Raw genomic sequence first — 18344 nt, forward strand, 5'->3', positions numbered from 1 at the left:
ATGTTCCTTCTCCTTTAATATCAGAAAGGTGCTAGAAAATAATAGAGTTTGTTTTCTAGTTTTCTGAGATGATTAAAAGGGAGAATGTGTGATTCCAGTATGTTCCTTTATCTAGGAAATCTAGTTTAGGGAGAAGCACTCAATGAGTAGAGAAGTACTCAATCTTGCTCTAATTGTCGAGATGTATAAGGTTGCTTCTCGTAAGAGTTAGTTTACTTCTTGGTGGTCTCAAAACTCATCCTGTTGTGGTAAAAGATCAACTGTTTTCATTGTGGGTGTTTTTTAGGACCTGCAGGGGAGAGTCGGTCAGGAAGTCCGGGGCCCCCTGGCTCTCCTGGACCCAGGGGTCCCCCAGGTCACTTGGGGGTTCCTGGACCACAAGGTCCTTCCGGCCAGCCTGGATACTGCGACCCCTCTTCATGTTCAGCCTATGGAGTGGGAGGTAAGTGCCAGCCTCTTGTGGGCTTTAAGCAATGTTTTACTATAATTCATCTAAAAGATTGTGCAATGAGACATTTTAGTAAAACACCCATCACAGTGAAGTGGTGCTATAAAAAATAGACCAAATATGGAAGGGTAGCAGAGCTTGAACTTCCAGAGGCATCTTCTAGAAAATGCAAATTACTCTAGAGGTTAACTCTTTAAAAAACTGGAAGTTCAAAATAACAGCACAGCTAAGTCTTCCTTGCTTCCAAATGGCAATTCCCCATAGAGTTGGCCTCTGATCTCATACTTGGTCACTGTGGGACATGTGTTGAACATTCTTTTGGGCCCCTCATTATACAATATGTTATTGCTGTGGTATGGCCATGGTGTCCTGTAAAATTTACTCTTATTTGGGGAAAACTTCAAACTTAGAACTTCCCCATAACTGGGATCCCCTAGATTCTACGGGGTGACATCCTGCCCACCACATGCATGGATGACCAAAGATAGTTTTCAGAAGAAACATAAGTGGTTATGCTGTCCTTGCCTCATTACTAACTACTGGACTGAGATTCTGAAAAGATTATGCTCCCCATAAACATCTGCAGTCTGCATGCTGGAAGATTGTGCAATGAGACATTTTCTGACATAGTCTTCTTGGAAGCAGCAAGAGAAAAATTCATGGACTGCAATGAGCTTATTAGTCAATAAATTTAAATTTTCTGCTTTAGGAGAAATTTAACCTTATTTGCCAGAGGAACTGGTCAGAGTTTTGCTGATGTGTTTTTCTCTGTCCATCTCTTCTCTCCCTATTTTCTCAAATCTCTCTGTCCTTTATTAAGATCTGATCCCTTACAATGATTACCAGCACTGAAGTGGAACTCCTCCATTCTGATGACATTGGCCTGGGAAACTGGCTATGGATTCAGAACTGTCCTGTTGACCACCACCACCCAGCCCCTGCCCCCAACCATGGGCACTCTGCTTCCCTGCCTCACCTGCTTCCCCATCTGCCCACTATCACATCTCTGCTCCCAACACACGATGTCAACACTGGGATTTAACCAAATCACATGTGTCAATTGTATTACAAACAGATTGCTCCATATGAGCTTGGATAGAGGGATATGGTTGTGTACCAAGAATTTATGCCAAACTCCCTTGAATGAATGCTCAGTAATACAGTTACTTACATGGGCCTTCTCCTCTATCCTGTCCCCACACAAGATTTATGGGCATTTTTCTTTCTGATCACCCTGCTCTCCATTCTTATTCTTATCACCTCCCCTTCCTACTCTATCCCACCCCCTGCCTCCTGCCCCCTACCCCCGGTGATGGACTTCTAACATGAGATTGATTTTTAAAATTTATTTTTCATAATTCTGCCGAGTTTTCAAGGTTCCTTTTGTAAATAAAACACATAATATTTAACCAGATGGCTGTGATTCTAGTTTTCTAACAATGTCTGTCATGTATCTGTCCCTTCCTTCATTTACTAATCATCTGAAAGCTCCTGGGGAAGGAACCAGCAGTGTCGTGGGTAAAGGGAGCTACTGCTTTCTACCCAAGCAGGGTATCTCTCTAGTCTAATGATCAAATCTACATCTCTGTGAGGGGAGATGATCAATTTTTGGTTTCTGGGTCCTATCAAGTCCCCACCCCGCTCTTCCTCTCTAGCTCCCCATCCTGATCAGCCGGAATTCACTCCTGTCCAAGACGAGCTGGAAGCGATGGAATTGTGGGGCTCTGGGATCTGATCGCCTCACAAAACATTTGAAGACCAACTGCAAGAACTCTTACGGGCACTTGTTCAAGAAGAATGTCATTATGCGGTTTGTATACTACCTTCTAGGGGCTTGTTTCATCAGCCTAAATCTCTTCTTAGATATTGTTAATATTGAAAAAAAAATTATATTTTTAAAAAAATCCCGTAGTCTGTGACATCATAGGATTGATTTTTTTCTTTGTTGCTTTAATGACATGCCAGATCACTGGTTTTTCCAGGGAGGAGTGCTCTGAGAAAATTTGGCCAAAAAGTTGAACTAAGGAAACTTTTCTGTGTTAGATGATCTCGAGTCCTAAAATGCAACAAAACAGATGTGATTGGCATGGGGTCCTAGCAGAACAGGAATTTAAAGAGATTCAAAGATGATGCCATGTATTCCTGTCCCCTGTAACCTTGATGAAAAGAAAAAAGGGATATTATTGGAGAATCTACCTCTTTTCAATCGGTGTGTCCAACTCTGAGATCACTTGATAGCTGCTTTCATTGCTGTCCAAAGACATGTGTTACAGTAGAACCTTTCTTACTTTGGTGCTATTAAAAATAGATTTTGTTTTGCAGTGGGTTTTGACATGTACAATGACTTTCCACCATTCCGATGCAAACAGATCTAGTTTTGATGAACAGTTCACCCAGTGGTTATTCCAAGGCTTGCCCTCCTTATCTACATGGCTTACTTTGTACATGCAGATAAGTTTTTGCAAACCTGTTTCCATTCTCTTTTGTAAGCAAATAAAAATTTAAAATGGTGTGTGTGGACTCTTTTTACTGCATTTCAAAAAGTCACCTTAAAGTTAGCTGAGTTTTAACCAGAAAAATAAGAATTGGCTTCCTTCGGATAGGCATTCAAACATAACATTCAAACATTCATTCGTTCATTCTGAGTGTAGTATAAGGCTTGACAGAAGAAGTTGAATTTTCTCACTCATTTATAACCTATCAAACAGCAATGACAGTGAAAATGCAAGAATGATGCTAAATAAATGTTGATGAATGGTTGATTGAAGAGCCCATACATCTTCTGGTATTTTAGAAAAAGCCTGAAAAACTCCAGAAGGCAGAGAAGAAATGAGAATCTAATAAACTGTAACCCCTAATCACCTATTTATAACTATAATTTATCTTTTGTTCATAAAGGGGAAAAAATCAAGATATTTGAGAAAGATTTAGGTTCTGTTATTTCCTGTTGAAAATAGAGGTGAAAGAGAACCATAACTTATTGTATGCTCCTTTTCCCCATAGCATCGGTCTAGTAACAGCTAATTTTATATGATAGAGATGGGGTCAGTTATCACCAGAAGCTGGATTCTTCCAGAGTCTACTTGTCTGCTTTTGGGGATCCAGCAAAGAGTTTTTGACATGTTTGCAGGAATGAGAGAAGACAGTGAGCAGATAACCAACAGCTGTCTCCTTTTAGTTACACAACATGGCTCCATGTATAGAGAACAGGAATGGTAAAGAGGAAAACTTGCCAAGGTTCATCAGGATGGCCTGACCCAGAATCCCCTGACAGAACTCCTCCTTAAATGACTGGGGTATGTCATCAGTCACCTCAGACCTTTGTATCTTAGATTTCTTAGTTTTTTAATAAGTGAGAAGAGGGAAGATATTCTATATGTTTTAGTATTTGGTCCTTGGAAATTCAGTCTAACAAGGTGTCACTCAAAAGACTCTCAAAGTTTGTTGTAAATGGTGAAGTATAAACCATTAGAGGTTTTAATTCGCTCATATCATTCTTGAGTTGTGCAAATATACTTGGCTTTGATTTTACTTAGTGATCTGAATTTGTTTATTTAAGCTACGGGAAAGTTTCATTAGTTTGGAATGTGTCATCACTTGGACCCCATATATCAGATTTTTATTGAGTGAAATGTTCAGAATAAAAGGTGTAACTCAGATCTAGGACTTTTGTGTTTATAGTACATTGCCTTGAAATAAAATCTGATTTTGAATTGCATTTTTTATTGACTTGCCTATTTTGACAGAAATATACTTACATCTTAATTTATAGTTGATAAAGTTTCAGAACCCATCATTTCATAAAAAATACAATCTTCAGGACTTTCACCACTTTTATTAGGAACTCAATTTCTTTGGGGAATAATCATTTTAAAGTAATAGTTTGTATTCAAATGGGCTTCCATTTAATTCCAGGGCAACTGTTCCTCTATCTTTCTTTTCCACCTCCCCTGCCCAATTCCAACCTTCCATTACTCATTTTTCTGTGTACCAGGAACTGTTTGAGTTCAGAAGATAAAAATCATGAACAAGAGAGCTATGACTTGACCTTATGGAGCTTCCTCTCTAGCTAAAGAAAGCTAGAAAGCTAGTGAACTAATAAGCAGAATGAATTTTAAATTGTGACGAATGGTATGAAAGACACAGGAAAAGTGCTGAGACAGGGCTACGAATAGGTACAAAGGATCATCTGTTTCCACTGGGTAGTGAAGGCTTCTCTGAGGGCCTGATGTTTTAGTTGACACATGATGATGAGAAAATGTGTGGAAGGGAAATTCAAGCTCAGATCTTGTCAAGAACAAAGGCTCTTTATCAGGAAAGTGCTTGTCATGTTCAAAGAACAAAGAAGGTCCATGTGGCAGGAGAGTGAATGGAAGAGTGAATAAGATAAGGCTGGAGACCGAAGCCAGCAGGGCTGTGTGCACCAAGTTAGTGATTTAGATTTTAAGTCCCATGAGAAGCAATTGATAGATTTTCAACAGAGGAGTGACATGATGGGGTGTATGTTTTAAGTTAGTGAAGGAAAAATTAATCTTTCAGTGAGCCACATTGCTAAAGTTCACTTTTGAAGCTGTCATTGGGCAGTTACTATCAGCCAGGCCTACTCCAAGGGTTTTAACATTGTACCTGCTAGGTTGGGCTATGCTATGCTATAATAAAAGACCTAACATTCCAAGAGCTTAGCATCCTATTACTTGCTCACACAAGAAAGCAGGACAGCTGTCCTCTATGTCTTGGTTTACTGTTCCACATGTCTGCTGTCTTGGACACTCCCATATGAGCACGTACTTTCATGACTGCCGAGAGGAGAGAGCAGGGAGAATCCTTTCCAGCTTCCTTCAGAACAGAAATGACACACATTACTTCCACTCACCTTTCATTGTTCTACACAAATTGCATGCGCACATTTAACTTCGTAGAGGTGGAGAAGTACAATCTCCTCAGCAGAAGAGAATCAGAAATATTGATGAGAAGCAATAAAAACTACCACAATGTTTTAACTAACTTCATTGTCACAGCAACCCAAGAGCTGGATCACTATTGTCCAAATGAGGAGACAGAAGAACAGAAAAGGTAAAAGGTAAATTACTTGCCTAAGGACACATAGATAGACTTCAGACCTAGGCATTTTGACTCAAGTTATCTTTTTTAAAAAATTACTTTTATTGATTTCAGAAAGGGAGAGGGAGGGAGGGAGGGAGGGAGAGAGAGAGAGAGAGAGAGAGAGAGAGAGAGAGAGAGAGAGAGGGAGAGAGAAATCATTGATCAGCTGACTCCTGCCTGCCCGCCATTGGGGATTGAGCCTACAACCTGGGCATGTGCCCTGACCAGAAATCAAATAGATGACTCTTAACGTCTAGGCTACTCTGCCCCACATATTGGTAATATTAATGGCAAAAAGCGGGGGAGATGGGGCTCATTAAAGCACAGACTCCTAGACTCAGAGGAACCCCCAAAGATTCTGTTTCAGTTGTCTGGGTTAGGAACTTTCCTTTTTTTAACCAAGCACCTCAGGTGACCAATAGACAGAGTATTTTTCAGATTATTCTGGTTGCACAGTGGAGAATGTATTGGATGGGATCATAGGGGGTGAGAAAACATTGCCATGGTCTAATGAAAGATGGTGGAGGACTAACAGCTTGTGGTATTGACAGGACTTGTCAGTTAACTAGAAATGGAGACTAACTGGTGGATGGAGATACATACATCCCTCTGGAAACTAGAGTTGGGTGGAGAGGTTAAAGAGTTCTGTTTAAGAGATAACTGAGTGAGAGGTGTTAAAAGGAGAGTTGGAACTTAGAAGAGGTATCAGGACTGGAGATAGAGGTTTAATGGCCATGCACACGTAGGTAGTATTTAGGCCACAGGAATGAATGAGATCACCTGGAGAGCATCCTGCCTTCTACTATTCTTCCATTTTTATTTGCACAAATTCTCCAACCTATTTTTTTCTATTTTATTTTGAAATGTATCTCTCAGCCAAATATTCTCCAAAGTATAGCCGCAATGAACTAGTTGCAAAACACTTGTTGCATGCCCTCTCTTATTTCTTTATTTTTGACATGCTTTCTTTTTGCAGCTCAGAAAGCCCTACTTTTCTGCCTCACCCTACTTATATCCATACTCATTCTTCAAAACTTAGCCAGGTTCCTCTTCCTGTGAGAAGCCTTCCCTGAGCCCGAACACAACCACCTAGAAAACCTTGAAAGCATGACACCACAGTTCTTTAACCTCTGTGCTCCCATATTACTTATGTATGTTCTTTAAGAAGTTTCAGATTGCCTACAGTGTGCTTAACACTTGCCAGCTGCTGAATAAATGTTTAGAATCATTTCATCCTAGCACAGTATCATTTATAATCTAATGTTCATAGCAACATTATTTATAATAGCTAAGATCTGGAAACAGGCCAAGTACCCATCAATAGATGAGTGGATATAAAAAGCTGTGGTACATCTCCACAATGGAATATTATGCAGCTATAAAAAAGGATCTCTTACCTTCTGAGACAATATGGAGGGACCTGAAGATTATTTTGCTAAGTGAAATAAGTCCATCAGAGGAAAACAAATATCATATATCTCACTTATATGTGGAATCTCATGAACAAAATACACTGACAAAATAGAAGCATGGAACGTACATGGAATCTCAGAGGGAAGGTGGGGAAGGGAAGATATTAACCAAATAATTTATATGTATATATGCATAACCCATGGTCAGAGACAATAGTGTGGTGAAGGCATGGGAGAAGGGAATCAAAGGGGAGAAAAAGGGAATATCAGTAATACTTTTAACAAAGGTAAAAAAAAAGTAAGTAAATAAAATTTACAATTAAAAAATTACACTCTGTGGACTGTGGAAAGATTTTTTTCTAGAGATAGGAATAGTTCCTAGAAACAAATGACCAGCTTTTATAAAAGCTTACAAATTCAGATTGATTAGTTATTTCAGAATGTAAGGAAGAGGTATTTAAATGTCTCCCTATAAATTAATTTATTCATTCATGTGTTCATTTGTGTGTTCATGTATTTGTCAATGTGTGCATCCATCCACCTAGCAAACTTCTAATTAATATCCACCATTGGTTCAGTGGGTTGCAGGAGAGAAAAAGATGAATGGGTCAGACTGTGAATGAGCTATCCTTTGCTAAAATGTTCAGATTTCAAACTGAAGGCATTAGAAAGTCAGTAGGTGTCTTTAAGCAGATGAGTCACCTAATTGGAGTTATTTGGAGGCACAATATAGTGTATATGATGGATTAGTTTGGGGAAAGATCAAGGAAGATGAAAATCATACTTGTACTACTAGCTTTTGCAAGTTAAGTGTTCTTTTTTTTTTTTTTTTTACGAAGGATAAAGCATGCAAGGTGAATAACATGTCCAAGGACATATACATACATAGAAAAGGCCAAGAGGGATTCCAACTCTGACTGATTAATTCTCGTAGCTCATGCCCCCTCCTCTGAATATACCATACTGCCTGTTACAGTGGTTCAGGTGAGAGGGCCTGGAGCACAATGGTGCAGTGAGGAATCAGAGGAGAAGCCAGCTTTGGGAACAAATGGGAAGTACTAAGGCAGAATGAATGACTGAAGGGCTGGGCAGGGGTGGGGTGGGGATGGAGGGCAGGCAGAAGATAAAAATGGTAACTTCACTAAGTAAAATTAGAAACTTGAGGAGGAAGGGAGAATGATTTTATAATGGCATGTTGGTTTTGAGGTTGGTCTGCTTTTTCCAGAATAAATACAGTATTAGTAGCAGATAGGGGCTTCAGAAGGATGAACAGGGTGGGAGGATTTGGGATGACTGGCTTAAGCTAGAATAACCAGCCAAGACTTCAACCCTTTGGGCCTGTCCTCAAGAAGCACGGCTGTTCAAATGAAGAATGAAGGTTTCCAAGGTATGAACCAAAATATTTGGTTTAAAAAAATCATAACTTTTCATTCTGATTTGATGTGGCATTGGAAACACTGATGTAAAGGGGTCATTTGTTCTGCACAAGCTCAGAGTCCAGAGAATTTCTTTGCCACAAAGTCCTCATTATTCTATACTTTTTAGGGTCACTCTAAAACAAAATTTAACTTGAGTATATATATAAAAAAAGAGTATACTTGTATACTTGCAATAGTTTTACATTATTATCAGACTGAATACATTGATTAAAAATTTGGCTGACACAAGATATGTCTTTGTTAAATGAAAAAAGCATGTGGTAGAATAGTATTACAATATTTGCTTATTAACTGTTCATCTGTCCGCACTGAAAAGTTGAGATAAATAAGCTCCAAATGCATAACCCTGGTGACCTCCTGGGTATGGGACTGCAAGGAGCTTTTACTTTTTTAAGGTAAATTTTAATTTCATTTAACTGTTCATCTTTAATGTTTCTATATTGTTTGAAAAAATATTTTTGCAACAAGATGATGTTTTCAGAAGCTTAATATTTTACAGGAAAATCACAAAAAATTTAGAGTAAAATTCTACTTTATAAAATGATCTATAATATTAACTTTTTAATATCTTTCATAATGGTGTGGAATAAATGAAGAAAAATGAGCACTAATTGTTTAGAAAGGTGGTAGGCAATGATAAATTTTACAAATATATTTTTATTGACTTCAAAGAGGGAGAGATAGATAGAAACACTAATGATGAGAGAATCATTGATGGGTTGCCTCCTGCACACTCCACACTGGGGACTGAGCCAGATTGAAAAACGAATTGTTGATTTCCTGGTTCACAGGTCAATGCTCAACCATTGAGCCACACCAGTCAGGAAGCAATGACAATTTTAAAAGGAGAATGAAAGGGTAGAGGGCTAACTGCATTTCTAGGAATAGTGGAATGACTTGCTTGTCTTAGTAATATTAATAAAAGTATAAATGTTAGTAATGATTTCTTTTTTCTCTGCACCTTGCTAAATAATAATTACATGCTGGTCTGAATAATCATATTTGGTTGATTGCTTGCTTCTTTAAATGTATTTTATCTTATTGATTAAAAAATATCCACCACCAATGTCCTGAAATTCAACTTTATTAACCTGAATTAAAAAGATGTTTTATGACAAAACACAGGTAAGTAAAACTAACTTTTGCTTTTCAGATCTAAAATGAATCTTGTGTGGTAACAAAGCAAAACTAACTGAGTGAGCCAGAATAGAGACATTTAATTACTGAAGACATTTTTATTTTTCACTGTCCTTTCATGTGGCTCAATCAAATTTATTGAATCCTGATAAAACTGTACCCCTATTATGTCCTAAAAATTATGTCACAAAAGTTAATCAGCTCGACCTTCACCAGGAGAAATCATTAGTATGTAAAAGTGCTCAGACGCATTGAAAGAGAATTGGGTTATTAGAAAATTCATGTGTTTTCACTTTACTTGTCCTTTCTCATGTATGTGTCCATATTGTGCCTGTGCACTAGAAATTTAGAGGCTGAAAGGGTTAAAACTCACAAAGAGTTCTTTTTATAAACATTTCAGTTATCAGATTTGGACACCACAGGAGGCCCTGCTAACTAAATCTCTCTTGTCACTGGCCGCCTGCTCATGTTCTTGGAGTGTCGCCAACAGGTTCTATATCTGATTCCACTCAAGTGTGAGCATGTTTTATCAAACCAGGCTGGAGATTCTGAGCAACAGAAAAGCTAGAAACCTGGGTGCAACTCAAAATTTGACAGTGCTGGAGCAATAACTGTCTGTCCACATTCTACAGCTTTGGGGAAGTATTTCTTCTCCCAAAATACCTAGCATCCCTCTCTGGGGTGGCTTCTGAAGGAATTGGATCTATACCTGCATGGCTAAAAATAACTCTCAAGGATGGGCGTGATCACAGTGACCATTTACCCAGCAGCCCACAGACCCAGCAGCGGGGCAGTGTGGAAAGAGGAGGATGGTTTCTGCTGTCATATTCCTAGACGTCTGAACAATGACATTGATGGTTACCAGAAAGATTGTGGTTTGGACTGTATTTCTAAACCTTAACACTTAACTTTTTTTTTTTCTTTTTTTTTTTTTTTCATGCCTATCAAAGTAGTCACTGACTGCAGAAACAACAGGTGTGTTGGGAAGCAAGGGCCTGCTTTGTTACTCCTTAGGGACTTATATTAGTTTGGAGTTTTTGGCTGTCCATTCTTTCCTTAATTGGTTAAAGCCTGGCTTTCTCATCTTTCTAACTCTCGTATCACCAAAGAAATACTCCTATCAAGGTCTCAGATAATTTCATATTGGCTGCTATGTCAGAAACTAGCTACCTTCAGCCAAAACTATATTCTCTTCTTGAATATAAATTGCTTATTGCCCAGATAGGAGACATGTTCTCAACCAATGAACTATGTATCCAAATTCCAAGTGAAGGAAATGAAGAAGTATGTGTGTCTTGTCCACTTGCTGCTTTCTCATTTACTGCCAGGATGCAGAGACCCCAAGGTCTCCCAGGAGGGTGGAGTCATGAGGAGAAGAAAGGTGTTTGGGTGCCAAAATGACTTTGTGGAGGTCTGTGACTAATCAGGAACATTTGTATTATAATGTTAGATAATAAAGAAATCAACTTTAATGAGTAAGAGCCCAGAAATATATATTAATATTATATAGCAAATATAGCTGCTGTCACTCATACAACAGTTATTATAAACTATAAACCTACTATGTGCCAGGCACTCTTTTAGAGGTTTACAAGAGTCAGACACTGTGCTAGGTGCTGGGGATACACAAAAGAAAAGACACATTCTTAGTCCTCAACTAGCTCAACTCATCAATGAAGAGATAAGCAATTATAGCACAATAAGAGTGTGCTTATAATGTGTTATATTATGTACAGGGAACAGAGCTATCAAAGGAGATGAAATACCTACAAATGCCTAGAAATAACTGAGATGTATCAGACATGGTGGCAATAGGGTCAGGAGAGAGTATTACACGATAAGGCATGAGGGCATGATTGTTTGGGCATTAGCAATGTTCAAGAGGGACTGGGATGTACAGTCCAACAAGAGGAGTGGATGGAGACAAGAATGGAGAGGTGGCATTACAAACATTTATAGGCAGTCCTATTGGCTTCAGTGAGGAGTGTGGAGTTTAAGCCAGGTGATTGGGAAATCACAAAAATACCCATTCCTCTCCACCCCTGAGCATCACCTTCATGGCAGCAAATATCTTCCAAGTCCTTGACTTTGATTTACATCGACCTGTAGAATGTTAGTCAGTGCACATAATACAATGATAGGTCTGAAATTTGCTGCATAAACTTACTCTCTTGTTTCTGCCTTCACCAAGGAAAACTGCCTTGGGTGGCCACTGGCCCAAGGGCAGCCAGAGACCCGTGAAATAGACCTGCACCCACGCTGAGGCAGCGAGGCAAGCCCAGGAGAACCCAGCCCCAGTCAACTTAATTCCAGCCAACTCAAGGCTCTCTGAACCCCATTCTTCTGTGTTTTTATGGAGCCTTCTTTACATAGGCACGATTGATTACATCATTGGCCATTGGGGATTGATTCAGCTTTCAGCTCTCTCCCCTCTCTAGAGGTCAGGGGATGAGACTAAAGGTTCCAATCCTCCCTCTAATCATGATTGGCCCCCTGGCAACCAGCCCCCATCTTCAGCTGCTTTCCCAAAGCCATCTCATTAACATAACAAAAGACATTTATAATCTCATCATTTAGAAAATTTCAGGGGTGTTAGGAAGTCTGTGCCAGGAACAGAACACCATGAAACAGGATACAACTGCTATTCACATATGTATCTCAAGCACTTAAACTAGTTTCTGTAATGTAAATATTGGTTGCCTGATTGATCCCTGGTTAATGGACTGGAGAGTTGGCTAGTAACCACTGCGTCATCCAAGGTATAGGCTTCCTGATCAAATTTTCTGAAGCACATACACATTCACATTTCTCCATTACTTTCTGCTCCATACCCACACTGTGTGCAGCAACGATGCATAATAATAAAATCACTTTTCTAAGAAGTTATAAAAATATTGGGTCGGCAACTAAGTACTTGCGGATTTTTTAAAGAAAATCAAAGACAATTTTTTCATGGAACTAAATAACTTTATTCTGTAATGTATTGCCCATTTTGATCAATGACCTTTTGCCATCTTTCAGGCAGCATCATAATCCCACGTTCAAAAAACTTCTGGTTTTTATTAGCAAAAAACTGAATCAGGTACGATTTGACATCATCATCATTATTGAAATTTTTACCATTCAAGGAGTTTTGTAAAGATCGAAACAAAAAGTAATCAGATGGTGCAAGGTCAGGACTATATGGTGGATGTGGCAAAACATCCCAACCAAGCTCCATTAATTTTTGCCGAGTGACCAAAGATGTGTGTGGCCTTGCATTGTCATGATGGAATACAACACCTTTTCGATTTGTCAATTCGGGCCGCTTTTCTTCAACTGCATTGTTTAATTTCGTTAGTTGTTCAATGTAGACATCAGAATTGATCGTTCGGTTGGGTGGTAAGAGTTCAAAGTAGACAATTCCTTTGTAATCCCACCAAACTGATAACAAAACCTTCTTTTGATGAATATCAGCTTTTGATGTTGTTTGAGTTGGTTCACCTGGCCTGCTCCACGATCTTTTCCGCTTGATATTGTTGTAAACAACCCATTTTTCATCGCCAGTTATCAGTCGTTTTAAAAATGGATCATTTTCATTACGTTTCTTTAGCAAATCGCAGCTGCTAATGCGTTGCGTTAACTGTGATTCTTTCAGTTCGTGAGGAACCCATGTATCGAGTTTTTGAACATAGCCAAGTTGTTTTAAGTGATTTTCAATGCATGTATGTGATACCTGAAGCTTCTCTGCAATCTCACGTGTTGTACTGTGACAGTCCGAATTGATTATTGCTTTGATTAGGGCGTCATCAACTTCAACTGGACGACCAGAGCGTTTTTCATCTTTGAGTGAAAAATCACCAGAACGAAATTTGGCAAACCAATTTTGACACTGCCGTTCTTTTAAGGCTTTGTCACCATAAACAGCACATAACTTTTTATGAGCTTGCAATGCGTTTTTCCCTTGTGGAAATAAAAAAGCAAAATATGACGAAAATGTTCCTTTTGATTTTCCATTTTTCAACGTACGCCAAACGAAAACTACAAAACAGATCAAAAAACTTTTTTCACTGATTAACAGCTGAATAGCCAACTACCAAATAACAAAATGTGTTTTACATTTGTACAATGTCTGCAAACCTAAAAATTCAACTGAAGCCATATGTGTGTGAACCCGCAATTACTTAGCTGCCGACCCAATACTTGACTCGCTCTTGGTGACTCTGCCAAAAAAGTCAAGGACAGATGCTTTATATGCAGAATTTTCTCTAAAGCTCAAGGCCCTTTTTATTTCTGTGACGACTAACAAAGAGGCCAGGTGGGATTGCATCTCAGGGTTGATTCTGAGCCATTTAATACAGGTTGACAAGCTGGAGCCCTACAGCAACCTACAAAGCACAGGTGTTCCACTAGCAACACAGGGTCTTCTAGCCGCCACTGTCTGCAAGCCTTTCATAGGTATTAACATTGGAATTAAAAAGGGAGGGCTGTAAGCTTTCAGCCTTGAAATGAAGATTGGTTTGAAATCAAAGAGCTTCTAATGGGCCAAATGGAAGTGACACAGACATGTGTCTCCTTCAAAGATGCTGTGTGCTGTCTCCACGTGGAAAATGGGTCCTCAGGCTTCCTGGCAGCCTGCCTCATTAAAGCTGGCCCTCAGGGGCAGCAACGGCCTCTTTTACCAGTAGCTGAGCTCAGGTTTGCATTCTTTGAAGGCGAAGCCCCGAGCAGTAGTGATGCTGCAAAAGTACTCAACTCTGACTTCAGGTTTTTGGGCAGAAAGAGAGAGAGAATCACTATTTCTCTGTAAGAGCCTGTATTTACGTTGAACTGGAGCCTTAATGTCTGTCTTGGAAGGATCGGGCCTTCTGAAATAGGGTCCTATCCAATTCAAACAGGGCATTGTAGAGATTGGCAGCAGGATCCCTCCTGGGGCTCTGGCTTCGCACACTCAGAACTTGCTACCTGTTCCATGGCGGAATTTTCAGCCAGGAAAGATCTGGACATTGAATGTTGTTCTTGGCTGAGGGTGGAACGAACCCCGTTTTCCAGGAGAAGGTAGGAAAACAAATCAGTCGACTGCAGCATAGAAAAAAAGATGGGGGCATAGGCAGGGGGGCAGTGTCAAGATCTGGCTAGGAGGGAATTAGCATGAAAGGAGAAGAAACTGTAGTAAGAATAGGATAAAAATGGCAATTTACATGCATTTTTTTCCAGAAGACTTTTTTTTTTTTTTCCAATCACAGTTTACATTCAATATTATTTTGAATTGGTAAGACAATCATATACTTTACAAAGTGAGCTCCCCCCATGTTTCCAGTACCCACCAGGCACCACACATAGTTATTTTTTCCATTAATTTGAAGAGAAAGTGGGAGAAACGAGGGTGAGAGGGAGAGGAAGAGAGAGAGGAGTGGGAGGGTAGGGGGAGAATAAAGTTTAGGAAGAAACATTGATTGGTTGCTTCCCACATGCACCCCTACCGAGGCTTGGAAACCTATCGAGGTACATGTCCCTGACAGGGAATCAAACCTGCTACTCAAACCCAAGACCCTTGGGTCCGCTGGCCAACACTCTAACCACAGAGAAAACCCAACCAGGGTACTTGGTACTTCTTAATCACTTTTTCTCCACCCTCTACGACCCCTACTTTAGTCTTTTCTTTATTTATGAGTCTGTTTCCATTTTGTTTGCACATGCATATTTTTAAAAAAATATATTTTATTGATTTTTTACAGAGAGGAAGAGAGAGGCATAAAGAGTTAGAAACATCGATGAGAGAGAATCATCGATCGGTTGCCTCTTGCACACCTCCTACTAGGGATGTGCCCGCCACCAACGTATATGCCCTTGACCAGAATCGAACCTGGGGCCTTTCAGTCCACAGACTGACGCTCTACCACTGAGCCAAACCGGTTTCGGCAACACATGCATATTTTTTTAAACCTCCTTCATTTGGGTTAAATCTTGCAAGTGAAACGAAATTCTGACCTTCAATTCTTTTAAAGATGGCAGCGTTGATTCATGACCACCAATTCTAGTCTCTGGGCCAGCACATGGCCCCATGTCTAAATTGGGATATTATTTATCAATCTGGCCAGCCACAACCCTTAGCATTCACTTTGTAAATTTAGAGTAGAAATTGGGATATGAAAGAAAAGGATTGCATTTTGGGCAAAGGATGGCTTTAAAGACTTGCGTTAGAATCCAGCTTTATGTGGCCCACCTGCTGGGTCCTGATTGAACCCGAGATATCCCACACCTGGAGGTGTGACTAGGCTCTGACAACAGCTTGCTCTGCCCATCCAGGAGGTCTTGCAGTGAGGTGCTCCCTACTGCGGCCCAGCCCCAAGGAGATGGCACCAGACTGTTGTACAGTATCTCACTTGTGGCCACTTCTGCTGAAGGATGTGATGAGCCAGTAATCACAGTGAGTACATATTTCCAATAATCCTACAACATGGCGTATGCAATCCTAAAAAAGATCCCTGTGCGATGGAATTTTGCCCTCCCAAATAACAGGACGTATGGGAAAATGGAGTTGGGGCAGAAAACTCAAACAGTGACCCATCAAGTAAGTGATACAAGAAAACTACCACAATTTTAATTTAAGCATCTTCAGTCCCTAATGGAGACAGTTACTTTGAGAGAGATGGTTTGCCTGGTAGAGGTGTTTACAATTTTTCAAATGACATGGGGTAGATGGCTGTGACTTCCTGTCTTGTTTTTCCATTCCTCCGAACTGGCTTACAACAGAAATCCAACTCTCATGGTTGTGTGTGCATTGCCACCCCACCTACAGAAGCTGTTCTATGGCCTGCGAGGAGATCAGATGACACAACTGCTCAGGCTGGGTGAGGCTGCAGTTTTCAGCCAACTGCAGAGGAGGCCTTTCCCACTCTCTGTTACCAGGAAAGCAGGCAATTACTGGAAGTGAAGATGAAGCTCTCTGTTGCGTTCGTTTTCGGTGTTGTCTCCCAAGTTCATCACTGTATTACTTTGGGCCGACTAGACATTGCAATGTCACATTTTCTTACTTCGAAACTTTGCAGTACTTGAGGCTCATTTTGCCTTTGTTACTTCTAATCAGGATGTGTCCTCAGGTTTTACTGAGAAACTACAGCCGTGCACTGGGGTGAAGTGGAGAGATAAGGTGTTTGGTATTATTCTCCCGCAGGTCATTATGCTCAGCTGGATGCTTTTCCCATTTACCTGGTGTTACCCAATGGCGCAGCACACTGGCTCCTGGTGGGAAATTGCATATGAGCAAATGCCTGTTTGGTTTTAATGACTTCTTTATGTGCACCAATTTTCATATTACAGACATACAAAGTAACAGAATATATACATCAGTTTGCTTTTTCCTTCCCAAATGATTCTTGAAATGATTAGGGTTTCCTTCTTTTTCTGCAAAAATTTTTATTTTTTAAAGTTCTCTTCTGTTTCGGCTATTCATTTTACTTCAATAGGAGTCACGATCCTATTTGCTCAGGCTGTCTTCCTCCCTCAGGTTGCTGGGTCTACTTCACCAGAGTTGTGGTTTTATTTGGCTGCTTGTAGTTGTGGTCTCTTAGAGCATGTGCAGGTCAGGCTGGTAAACATTCAAGCCATGGCAGATGGGCTGTTGATTTGGTGCTAAAGCCTCCGCTCTGGTTCTCTCTGGCAGCAAAATGGAGTTAGCTCCTCTAACAGCAGGGAGGAGCATTCATTTGCCAACATAAGAGCTCCATTGCAGGTCTCCTTGGGTCTGCAGGGTCAGCAGCCCCCAACCCCCTCACCAAAGGTGTTCTCATCCACAGCAAGCGAGATTGATGGTTGGATATTTAATACCATGATGCTTGGACTCAATATTCTTATAGAACATGTTATCTCACCTCTTCAAATCCTGCTTTATTGGAAACAAGGACTTTCTTCCATGAGCTTTCTAAACCAGGAATAGGATGCTTAGGTACACGAGACAAAAATCCCTCCTGATTAAAGTTGCTGCCTCAGGAGTTTGGGGCTTGTTTCCTATGGGTGCCCAACTAAGATGACTATGTCAGAGGTGAAGTAGGGGTGCAGCTTTTGGGCCTAACAGTTTTTATTTTCATTATTTCCTTTGTTTTGGTCTGACAATTTAAATCTAACTGCCACTCGGTTGTGAATGGCAGCTGTTGACTTGAACCAGGTTATGCTTGTGTTATTACAGATTTGTGAGCCAATCAACCTGGATTCAAATCAGTTCTATGACCTTGCCCAAGTTATTTAATTTAGTGCTGCCTCAGTGAGCCTATTTTTAAAAGGGGAGGATAACACTATATACATTATAGGGTTGCTGTACGGTTTAAATGAATTAATTTATGTAAAGCAGTTGTGCCCTGCACACTAGCAGGTGGTTTCTAGCCACATTTCATGTTTAATGCCAGCTGAAACATACATCAGAAGCCACACTCTGTCACATCAGCAACTCTGACACCCAGGCGCAAATATTTACAATCTCTCTATAGTTCCTTCCCACTCTGCAGTAGCCTGTACACTCTTTGCTGGGCATGTGTTGGGGGAAGATGTGTAATTTCTGTTTTCCCAATGCTTAGCACTGTGTCTGGCATATAGCAAGCATTCAATACTTTGCTGAATGGATGAGAAAGATGGTCTGAAACCCACTCCTTGATTGGCTAGGGCAGTGCTTGGCAAACTCATTAGTCAACACAGGTAGATATCAACAGTACAACTGAAATTTCTTTTGAGAGCCGAAAACTGACTCCTGTGCATGGGCCACAAAGTTCTAAATGCACTGTATGTGCGTGCCTGCACGTAGCATTCCGTGAAAGAGCCACACTCAAGGGG

The 18344-nt window shown here is 40.2% G+C and overlaps 1 protein-coding gene across 3 annotated transcripts in view; it reads left to right on the forward strand.

Moving 5' to 3' along the window:
* COL14A1 (collagen type XIV alpha 1 chain) overlaps window positions 1-3238 on the forward strand; it is a 175504-nt gene extending 172266 nt beyond the window's left edge. For 2 of the 3 annotated variants that reach the window (XM_036436874.2, XM_036436876.2), the window contains exons 47-48: window positions 287-442; window positions 2104-3238. In XM_036436874.2, coding sequence (XP_036292767.1) covers window positions 287-442; window positions 2104-2183 — 236 coding nt within the window. In that variant the 3' untranslated portion in view covers window positions 2184-3238. Of the gene's footprint in view, window positions 1-286; window positions 443-1268; window positions 1863-2103 lie in introns of those variants that run through there. The other variant, XM_036436877.2, reaches the window with a different exon arrangement.
* The last annotated feature ends 15106 nt before the right edge of the window (window positions 3239-18344 follow it).

This window comes from Pipistrellus kuhlii, unplaced genomic scaffold (genome assembly GCF_014108245.1).
Source record: "Pipistrellus kuhlii isolate mPipKuh1 unplaced genomic scaffold, mPipKuh1.p scaffold_m20_p_14, whole genome shotgun sequence".
Lineage (NCBI taxonomy): Eukaryota > Metazoa > Chordata > Mammalia > Chiroptera > Vespertilionidae > Pipistrellus > Pipistrellus kuhlii.